Source organism: Oncorhynchus tshawytscha, linkage group LG26, assembly GCF_018296145.1.
Source record: "Oncorhynchus tshawytscha isolate Ot180627B linkage group LG26, Otsh_v2.0, whole genome shotgun sequence".
Taxonomy (NCBI): Eukaryota; Metazoa; Chordata; class Actinopteri; order Salmoniformes; family Salmonidae; genus Oncorhynchus; species Oncorhynchus tshawytscha.
In genome coordinates, this window is record NC_056454.1 from 37130346 (window position 1) to 37141938 (window position 11593).

Consider the following 11593-nt stretch of genomic DNA (forward strand, 5'->3'; position numbering starts at 1 on the left):
TAGACCATCCACCTACTGTTTCACAACTCCTGTGTTAAACAAGTGTCCCCTGGGCCTCAACCTGATCTGTTTTGTAGTTAGAGCTGCATTATGTTATAATTCCGTGTTACAGGTTTTGGTTTTTCCATTTGTTTTGAGGTGCGACTTTAGCATGTATAGGACCTTAGCACATAGGGCGCACCAATTGGTGTCACCTCATTAGTCAGTATGTGTTACACCTGTGCTGGTTGCCATCTCGTTAGTGGGAAGGTGTTTCACCTGCACTGGCCCAGGTGTTATTCTTTATCTGATTTTCCCTGTTTTCGTTTTGCTCCACTTTTTGGTTTGATTCCTATCTTTATCTTTGGTGTGGGATTTTCTTTTGTTAGCCTCTTGGGCAAATTTTTGCACTCATGGTGGGTGTCTTTTAGGACCCAGTTGTTGTTGTTACTAGTCAACTTTTAGTGGACAACCCCATGAGTGTCTTTCAGAACCCCTCCGAAAACACCTGTTTAGTTTGGTTGTTGTCAGTGATTCTTTGTTAGTTCTTCTTTCAGTTTGAGTGACAATTTTGTTTTTTCTTGTTGGGGAACTTAACATTCTTCATTAAATACATTGAGCTGATCTTGTTTATACTGTAAACAAATGTTAGTGAATGATAAATTGAACTCAGAAGAATAGTACAGAGCAGTGCAAAATTCTTTATGTTGAGTGAAATCACATCATCACAGTCATGGCAGTCAAGTTTTTTTCATTAAAATTCAAGCATTAGCAGTAATACTTAACATATTGGACAATATCAAGCTATTTCAATTTCAGGACAGGTATGTGGAACAACTGATATGCTGTACATAAAATGGTACATTAAATGGGAGATAAATAACAGAAGCAGGATAGAATCCTTAGCTATTACAGCTGTATGATTTGTTCATTTGCCTTGTCTGTAAGTACTGGGGGTTGAAAAATTTGTCTAGATTATTTTAATTCAAATGTTTAAAATGGGTAAAGCAATTGTGTCCCGAAGCAAACAGAGTTAATACTTTACATCACTTTTGAAACACTGTTGTATTGCTAAACACTATTGAATAAACATAAACCATGTGGATAAGAAAGATATCATTTGAAGATGAAATCAAAGTAAGTTTCAGAATGAATACTTGAATGTGACCCCTAGAAAACAGTTGGTCCTCACTCTTTATGAAACAATATGTACTGATACCGCAGAAAGTAACGTTTGCCTTCTAATATGTAACATCAAACAAATCAACAACTATAGATCGTAACAAAGGAATGCCAATAATGTAGTATATTTTGGATTTCTTTGAACAACACTTTATGATACATTTCAACAACTTAAAGAGTGATTTTAAATAGATTTTTATGATATTTACTTTTTAATTATTATTTTTTAAACATGTCCATTTTGCAGGAGTAATGAACCATGCTTTATAAACGAATTACACATCTCATCAAAATTAACCAATAACTTAATAAAAAAATACATTTAAAAAAGTTAACTAAAAAGCTGTCTCAAGGACATTTTCAGAGTTATTGCAATGCCTGGACAGGAACATGATATATAGAATAAGCTATGAACAATATATACAATTGCACTATTTAATGTTACAAAGTTTCAATACTCCACAACAAGCCCTATACGTTCCAGACACAGGGATCTAAACTATCCACTCCAGACCTGTCCTCCAGTCACTTCAACACAACATGGTAGCCATCATTATTTTCATCTGAAATTAGAAGATTAACATAGGACAACTATTAGCTCTGTTAAAACATTAAATAAGTATACAAATTGCATATTTACATGAGGTTCTGTGCATTTAAGAGGTTAGTGAGGGAAATATGACCTTTCAGAGTGTTGACAACAAAGCTTGTTTCCTCTGTGAAGTTCTGCACCATCTGAGAAAGAAGAAATTAAGAAGATATTCATTTGACATTTAAATGGCATCTTTCTCTTTATTTGTTTGATGCTGGTAGTCAATCAGTAACCAGACATCATAATCAAGTGCATGGAAACAGCGCTGGCCATAATAGCCTGAGCCAGTTGATTCTGTTGTAGTTCCTCTGCATCCATAGGTCTACATTCCCCTGTTTCCTACCAGTCATTAATGATTGATTTTCTATGCCGTTGCCATTTACACAGGGCCATTAGTGATATTAGTGACCCAAGCTGACTGACCCATGCCAGCCCAGGGCACAAACAACCAACACAGGGCCTCTGGAGGAAATATAGATAACCTAACAACTCCCCAACCCATACTACTAGCACTATCACTACTCACTGATAGAAACACTACCCACAACCCCAACCCATACTACTAGCACTATCACTACTCACTGATAGAAACACTACCCACAACCCCAACCCATACTACTAGCACTATCACTACTCACTGATAGAAACACTACCCACAACCCCAACCCATACTACTAGCACTATCACTACTCACTGATAGAAACACTACCCACAACCCCAACCCATACTACTAGCACTATCACTACTCACTGATAGAAACACTACCCACAACCCCAACCCATACTACTAGCACTATCACTACACACTGATAGAAACACTACCCACAACCCCAACCCATACTACTAGCACTATCACTACTCACCGATAGAAACACTACCCATGACCCCAAACCCTACCACTATCACTACTCACTGATAGAAACACTACCCATGACCCCAAACCCTACCACTACTCACTGATAGAAACACTACCCATGACCCCAAACCCTACCACTATCACTACTCAGTGATAGAAACACTACCCATGACCCCAAACCCTACCACTACTCACTGATAGAAACACTACCCATGACCCGGACCCCAACCCCTACCACTAGCACTACTCACTGATAAACACTACCCATGACCCCAACCACTAGCACTACCACTACTCACTCACTGATAGAAACACTACCCATGACCCCAACCCTAGAACTACTCAACAAATGTCTATTTTCAAAACGTCGTCTCCCTCTGAAAATGCATTGGAGGAGAAGGTCAGAGGGTTACTTTGTAAAGCCAAGTAATTCATCTGCAGTTACTAATGATTAAATATGCATACATACAATATAACTACTAACCAAATGCTTGAAAATCAAATAGTAATCTGTAGATACACTATATCCTTCATCTGAACTCTGACCCCTGCCTTCTCTCACCTCATCAGAGACCAGTATGTGTATCCCTGTGGGTCCTTGTCTGTAGATGTGGCTGATCTGCTGGGGAGTTACACTGTAAAGGAGAGCTATCTTCTCTGAGAGGTCCCCCAGTGTCAGGTCCTCCAGATATAGAGCATGGTACACTATAGACATAGGAGGAAAGGCGATTAGCTGAGGGTTAGAGATCATCATCAGCTAAAACATGATATGGGAAATACTGGAAAATCACTGGAGGTTCTTAGTCCAGGACTAGGCTTATCTTTGTCCGGGAAAGGGTCCTTTGGTGTCAGATAACTAGTACCCACAATAATTGGAGAAGTACAGTAACCTACCCTCTCCCCCCCCGGGCTTTGTCTGTGGTTGATTCCTGGCTTGTTGTTGACACACATAGATGGTGAGGCGGGGCTGTATACACCTGTACAGAGTAAAGACGAATAACAGCCATCCAGAATTGACCATGGTAAATGTGGGATAAAAGTTACACACTTGAGTAAAGTACTAATTAAACATGTGAAGTGTTGCCAAAAAATGTATATTGGATTAGTCTTCCTGCCACTGCAGTTTAGTCTCACCTTCCTTTGATGGTGTTGAACAGCCGGATGCCATCTGACGGACCACAGATTTGGATCAGGTCCTCTCTGCTCATCTTCAACAGGTCAGCACCTACAACATTCACAGAAGATCCACAGTCACTTACAAACTGGTCTGATGACGTTTTGGAGGAACAAGGACATAAAGAGAGAGAAAAGTCCCGGATTATTCTCTGCTAAGGCCTTTCTACAAAGTTAGAAGCAATTCTAGATTTGTGGTGTCTGACAGTCATCTGAGCGTCATTCATGTGTTAAATTATTTCACTTTAAAAATAATCTATATTTAATTTTCACTGGAAATGTCCTTCAGATATCAATTACATGCATCAACACAAAAAGCTACAAAGAACGGTTTATAGTCTTAGAAACGGGCATAACATTGTCAAGGAAATGGATGCTCTGGCAACAGTGTTCAGGAACATACAACTAGGTCTTAAGGTTGAGTCTTGCGTTAATTGAACCACACACACACTACCTGAGAACCTGGAGAAGAGCCTACAGTAAGGCGAGAACCTGTGAAGCTGAAGCCACAGCTGCGTGTCCTGCGGTGAGGACGATGGCACAAGGTGCTACATGTCAAAAAGAAGAAGAGCCCTTGAAATGAGTAGCTATAGCACCCACTGACTGCCCACTGTCTCCAAACAATTGCCTAAAAAAATAAGAGATGAGAGTAATGGCATTAATACTACTTCTCCCGTTACTTACATCAGAAGAGCAGCCGGACAGAATCAGCTCCCCCTGCTGGATTGGAGAGCTGTTGCTATAAAAGTAAAGTGTCACACAAATGGGGAAGATGACAAGAGTTGGGTCATTAAGTAATGACTTGTCCTGATAAGACTAGTGCAAATAGGCAGATCCAATGGGATTGCACTGTAGATAATGGAGGATCCAATTTGGCTAACCTCTTGACCCACATAACGGTTCTTCAGAAAATGCGTGGGTGTGCAACTGAACTGCCATAGATGCACAAAGACAGATAAATCCTATATTTACCTCATGATCAACAATTTAAGTCAATGAAACAGTTCAATTCATCCAGATAAGAGAGGTGTCTTACCCATCAGTAAAGCTACATGAGGTGGGGGAGCTGTGGTAGACTGGGGAAGGAGTGTCATTAGTGCTACCGAGATTTGGGGCATCAGGCCAGGGGGAACACTGAAACAAAAGAGAGAGGAAATGAACTTTAATAAGATGTCCATGGCAAAGAGAAAGGTACGTCTGGTTACTGTTTTACTAGGACATTGTGATTGTAGACTGATACAGACATAAGTGGGAAATCCTTGAAACCTAAAACCAGGTTAGTAGAAAACAATCACTGTTTTTTCCAGCATGTTGGTTTGACGTCAAAAGAAAAGGCACTGACGGACTGTTGCCCTAACTGTCACAATCATTAACAGACAACTGCATCAAGGGCTGGTTAGAGTGACTACGGAGTCAATCAACGTGAGTGGACTTAAGCAACATATTAACATATTATGACAGAATAGCTTGTCAAGTGACAAGCCACAGTGTTAGGGTCCCTCACCTCGGTAAGCATGGTGGTTTCATGAGAGGATTGGTATTTCTCCCTGTCTTGATGGGACTTTTTATCAATCTTTTCCCTATCAGTCTTCAGTTTACGATCAGCTCCTTTTGGCTTAAAGAAAATAGAAGAAAAAATTAAGTACACAAAGAAATTAAATGGACTAATAGCTCTCACAACCAGAAATGCACACACACACACCCACCCACCCACCTAAGAGCCCCTTTACCTTGAAGACCTTGACCTGACAGCTGGAGGAGTGCATATGTTCCAGGTACTCTCCATGTTCGTTCTGAGTGAAGGTGTCTATCTGGATACGGAAGGGAACTCCCTTCTCTCCACCATGCTTCCTAGGGGTGAACTCAGTGCTAATGCAGTTGACCTGAACACAAACAAACATACATACACAATCCATGAGCCATTCTATATGGTAATTAGAGTTTCAAATGCAAGAGATAGGTGGAATTGGAAAATAGTCCCTCTGGGACTAAAACCTTTTATATGTCTAATGATTTTACTTTCACCCCAATTCCAGGACCAAAGTAAGCTAGAAAGCAGGGAAAAGAACTAGATATTTGACCGTGTTACCTGGATGAAGACGGATGCGTTCTTGACGGGATCCCAGAGGAACTCTATAGTGTTGAGCTGCAGTGGGTGAGCACGAGGCTCCACGACACCCACAGAGAGGGGGGTATCTGGACACAGTCAATCAAGTCAGTAAGTCACAGCAGGTCAGAATAAATTCTTATGCCTTTTTACCAGGTAGATACTTAGAAAGGATTAGTCAAAACGGTAAATACCTAATAATTGCATAGTAATTACACTTCAGTATTAGACCAAAGGCAATGTAGATCATATCATAGGTCAGTCATCAAACATACTGTGGTTGGGCTTTACTTAAGAAGTTCTCTGGTCTGCAGGCAACCAGCCTTACCTACATCCAGGATTCTGTCCCCAGGCCTGTTCCATCTCCAACCCTCCAGCTGCTGATGTTCTGTGTACTGCAGGCGCCGGTCATGAAACACCACACGCACAATGCTCTGTGGACAAGCAGGACAAAGCATTAGTACGAAGCACAGTGATAAGGCAAGGCAGCCTCGCACGTGGCCGATCGTGTCGTTCGGCAAAGTGCGAAAAGCTACGCACAATCTCCCAGAAGAACCATTTACAGATAATTTATTCAGACAGCATTAATGAGTGGAGATCCATATGGATTGCATCACCCTTGGCTTCGGCTCATATGAATAACACTTGAAATAACAGCTACAGATTCCCATTGACTAAAAGCATAGAAAGGTAGATAATGCTGGGGTTATAGGATTCAATGTCTGATGGTTGTGCAATAATCTGCCATCATAACAAAACTATTTGTTGACAGAAGCTATGAGATAAAATATCCATGAGTTCTTCCTGTGCTATTAAGACATTTAGTGAGGAATCAGTAGAAGTTGTTTGAAGTGTCACCGTTTGAGAACAAAGCACATACATAAAGATTTTCATTATTAAAGCCCTGGTCGGGATGGGTAACGACAGACTAGACAACTGCCTGTGCATACTTAATTATTGTTTCCACGCAAACGAAGGGACATAAATTAATGTTCCTCCTCACTGTTGCATTAGTATTAAGTTAATTGCACATTTAAAACCTACTAAGAACATAAATCAAATCGTAAAATTAACAACCTGTAAAAACAACGTTTCCATTCATTTCAGCCTATTACACTGAGAGGCTCATGCGTGACTGCGCAGAGCACAAGGACATAGACAGACACAACACGTCATCTGTTTGTACAAGTGCCACCTGTTCCATTCTTGTGTCGTTAGACTGATTCATTGAACACGACCGAAATATGACCGTCCATTCCTGACAGCCTGACGACACAGAACTTTCAAGTGGATGGATATGTGTATTGGGACATGGCTAAATTCAATTAAAATGACTTCATTTTTCCCTTCATGGAAAATGCATACCGATATCTGCCTTAATTTTAAACCAAGTCATTTGATTGAATTTCACTGGTGAAAGACATAAAGGTATATCAAAGTCGACTCCCATAATTCAAATCACTTAAAAACAAACATAGATCCAATATATTATAACAACCTGCAACAAAATGTGCACATAGTGACAACTTGAGTTGTACTAATGGGTGTTATTCATAAACCAGTGGCATCTTCAATATACCACTTGTTCTTTTTTAAATAATTAAATAAAGTTAAACACGGTTTCCTTTACAACAAACATGGGATTGTAATAATTCCCTTGCTATATTGATCAACGTTCTTGATGCACATTTCGTATTTGAAAAAGAAAAACAAGAAATACATTTCAACAAAGTAAAAAGATGTCAAAGCATTATGAATAACTCCCAGTAGTAAAGTCTATAGACGAAAGCAGAATTGTACGTAAGATGAACTTGTGCAAAAAGAGCAAATAAGACATACTTGAAGGTATGTGATGTGATGTGTTGTGCGATAAAGCTGATGTGTTGAAGGGTAAGCTGAACTGAGCTGAGTGTGTGGTGGTGTATAAGTTCAGAAGGGGAGAAGATGGGTGATAGTACCAAGTCTTCAAAGATGGCACCCGCCCAACCCCCGAAGTGGAAAGAAGAGGGTTGAGGAGTCACCTGTGTGTTGACAGTTTCAGGAAATGGAGGATACATACAAACAGATAAAGAAAAAAAGTTCAGAGAAGAGGTCACATGAAAGTTAAAAATACATACACAATACCTTTAACCTACCTTAACATATTTGCTGCTTATATCTGTATACTCCACTAGTTTTCTGTTAAGCATACGGATTTCGTAGGACTGACCTACATTTTAAAACATTAAGACAAACCTGATTAAAATTGAAAAATGTGAAATCAATTAGTCAGAAAAAGGGGCAGCATAAGAATAGAAATGCATTCAATAAGCACCTTTTCTTTAAAAATCATTTTACAGTCAGGGTTTACCCCCATAGACCCTTTGCAGTGCCCCCTAGAAGTTTTCACCCAGATTATGGTTGAGCCCACCAATTGTCAAGTAAAAAACTTTACTTTGCAATTTACTATTACAATTTCCATCATATCAAGCAAGTACTTCTGTGCAATAGTCATATCATATAAACATATTTTAAAGGCAGGTAGACCTACATAGTAGACTAACTTTTTTTTTTTTTAATTATGTGGGGGTTGTATAATTTTGGGCTGGATTACCAATAGTTTCCAATTTCATTCACCGAAATGTGCAACCTACCTAGTAACTTTCGGTAAATGGCCCGTCTTATATGCAATATATTCATAATACAAAAATCCAATGGATGATCGTAAATTAGACCACAAGAGAGAACAAGAAGATGAGAACAATGAGGGAAAATGCAGTTCAAGATAAGATGAATATGAAAATCAACTATATACCTTGGGGGAGCTTTCATAAACTGAAGTGGAATATCTAGAGATCCAAGATTCCTGATGTGGCACTATTTAAAGGGGAATTGTGTGTCTCTATGTAAATAAGCTGAACAAGATTTACTAAAATGTAAGTGTCATTCATCTTGTGTGGGTAGTAAATGTAAAGAAAAAAGAGTGAATATGACCATTACATGAACTTCCTTTGCCTAAAGATGAGCGTGCAGCATGTGTGTGATGCAGTTGTTCTGTTTACTGGAGGGATGTTTTTTCCATATTGTATCAGTGCTGATAAGAGGGAGAATGTTCTTCTGAGTGGGCCTACACTCAATTACGTGCCATGAGTTCAATTCCATCCAACAACCTATAACTTTAGTAATAAAGAAAGAATAGCTAGCTACCTTGGTTTAGATAAGTCAGAGTTTCTTCTTGCTGTTTTACAGCGGGCGAGGTGGCTGCACAGAGAACATATTGGAAAGGAGACCATTTGGCGCCATTTTCTGTTGCGTGCCGTTCCTCCTCGTGTTTCAGGAAAGGCGCCAAAGCATCTCTGAGCGAGAGCAGCGAGAGAGGAGGGGGAAAATGTGCGGTTGATCATTAATTATCGAAGCGTAAATAAGTAAGAGGCTTCTCTATGGTCAGCCAGATTTAATCTTATCAGTACCTCTTGACTATGGTGTAGGTAGGTAAAATGTTTTAATAAACTTGTATGATGCATAATCACATTGCACAACATTATTTAGCCATATATTTTGTACTTTATTCCAATGCACCTCAGATTTAAATGTAGAGTAGCAATTTTGCAAGATCTTGGCCTAAGCTACTACAACACTCAAGTGCAATATTGGTGAAGTTGTGGGCTAATTAAAATGTATGAAACATTTTGCTGCTTTCAATCCCATTTAAATGTTACATTTTTACATTTTTTTTCTCCACTGAATTAAACTTTTATGATTATTAAAGTTCTCTAAAAACGTACAAAATTTTCCTAATTGGAGATGTCCACTTACCGAATATAACTTGCAGTTGAATGCTGGTGGTAGGGCTCTGGCTGATTGTGCCAAAACAACATGTTTTCCAGTGCAGCGTCTAAAGTATCCCCAGAAACAGAGAATGGGAGTTGGGAATGGCACCCTGGTGTGTTGCTTCCACAGGTAGGTCTGATAACGCTCTCAAAGAAGTTTGCCGGCCAGCACCCTGCTACAGACTTATATACCGGGTATGACATCACTTTCAACTCATTAGAATACCTTACATGACCTTTGAGAAGCGGACTGTGACTCACTGTTTGCCTCCCAAATGGCACCCTATTCCCAATATAGTGTACTACTTTTGACCATAGGTCCATAGGGCTGTGGTCAAAAGTAGTGCACTATGTAGGAAATAGGGTGCCATTTGGGATACATTCACTGAAACACTTCCCCTGCCCCATAGTAGTGCAGGACAGGTAGCCTAAAATTTGAATAAGTGCACAGTCCGATTTGTATTTTTTAATGGCTACTTGGCTAGATTAGCTTTAACATATCTTTTTTTTCTCTAGTGTTTTTGCTTTCTTTTGTAAAAAAAATAAATACATACAGTACAAATCAAAAGTTTGGACACACCTACTCATTCAAGGGTTTTTATTTTTTACTATTTTCTACATTGTAGAATAATAGTGAAGACATCAAAACTATAAAATAACACATATGGAATCATGTAACCAAATCAAAATATATTTTATATTCTTCAAAGTAGCTACCCTTTGCACACTCATGGCATTCTCTCAACCAGCTTCATAAGGAATGCTTTTCCAACAGTCTTGAAGGAGTTCCCACATACAGTTGAAGTCAGAGGTTTACATACACTTAGGTCGGAGTCATTAAAACAAACTATAGTCTACTTTGTGCATGACACAAGTAATTTTTCCAACAATTGTTTACAGACAGATTTCACTTATAATTCACTGTATCACAATTCCAGTGGGTCAGAAGTTAACATACACTAAGATGACTGTGCATTTAAACAGCTTGAAAGATTCCAGAAAATTGTGTCATGGCTTTAGAGGTTTCTGTTAGGCTAATTGACATCATTTGAGTCAATTGGAGGTGTACCTGTGGATGTATTTCAAGGCCTACCTTCAAACTCAGTGCCTCTTTGCTTGACATCATGGGAAAATCAAAAGAAATCAGCCAAGACCTCAGAATAATTAATTAATGAGGAAGGAACATTTGGTGGATATATTGAAGCAACATCTCAAGACATCAGTCCAGAAGTTAAAGCTTGGTCGCAAATGGGTCTTCCAAATGGACAATGACCCCAAGCACACTTCCAAAGTTCTGGTAAAATGGCTTAAGGACAACAAAGTCAAGGTATTGGAGTGGCCATCACAAGGCCCTGACCTCAATCCTATAGAAAATGTGTGGGCAGAACTGAAAAAGTGTGTGCAAGCAAGGAGGCCTACAAACCTGACTCAGTTACACCAGCTCTGTCAGGAGGAATGGGCCAAAATTCACCCAACTTATTGTGGGAAGCTTGTGCGAAACGTTTGACCCAAGTGAAACAATTTAAAGACAATGCTACCAAATACTAATTGAGTGCATGTAAATTTCTGACCCACTGGGAATGTGATGAAAGAAATAAAAGCTGAAATAAATCATTCTCTCTACTATTATTCTGACATTTCACATTCTTAAAATAAAGTGGTGACTGACCTAAGACAGGGAATTTTTACTCTGATTAAATGTCAGGAATTGCGAAATACTGAGTTTAAATGTATTTGGCTAAGGTGTATGTAAACTTCTGACTTCAACTGTATGCTGAGCACTTGTTGGCTGCTTTTCCTTCACTCTCCGGTCCAACTCATCCCAAACCATCTCATTTGGGTTGAGGTCGGGTGATTGTGGAGGCCAGGTCATCTGATGCAGCACTCCATCACTCT

At 39.4% G+C, this 11593-nt stretch overlaps 1 protein-coding gene across 2 annotated transcripts; it reads right to left on the reverse strand.

The window, feature by feature from the left end:
* Positions 1–660: 660 nt before the first annotated feature.
* On the reverse strand, positions 661–9841 carry tfcp2l1 (transcription factor CP2-like 1). 2 transcript variants are annotated; one of them, XM_024389666.2, is made up of 15 exons: positions 9684–9841; positions 9075–9223; positions 8024–8097; positions 6217–6322; positions 5871–5977; positions 5512–5664; positions 5286–5396; positions 4818–4915; positions 4466–4520; positions 4236–4329; positions 3743–3833; positions 3503–3585; positions 3171–3313; positions 1845–1896; positions 661–1724 (listed from the first exon to the last, which is right to left on the reverse strand). In XM_024389666.2, exons 1-15 carry the CDS (start codon positions 9743–9745, stop codon positions 1687–1689), a joined length of 1416 nt encoding a protein of 471 aa, XP_024245434.1. In that variant the 5' UTR covers positions 9746–9841; the 3' UTR covers positions 661–1686. The 2 variants fall into 2 exon arrangements, with proteins under 2 accessions (XP_024245434.1, XP_024245433.1); XM_024389665.2 differs by having other exon boundaries at positions 661–1896.
* Between the last annotated feature and the right edge of the window lie 1752 nt (positions 9842–11593).

Coding starts and splice junctions, on each gene's coding strand:
- tfcp2l1 (XM_024389665.2), bottom strand. CDS start 9,745: ATGTTGTTTTGGCACAATCAGCCAGAGCCCTACCACCAGCATTCAACT. Junction 4,330..4,465: donor TGTCCGGCTGCTCTTCTGAT/GTAAGTAACGGG, acceptor TTTGACATGTAG/CACCTTGTGCCATCGTCCTC. Junction 3,586..3,742: donor TTCAACACCATCAAAGGAAG/GTGAGACTAAAC, acceptor TACTCTGTACAG/GTGTATACAGCCCCGCCTCA.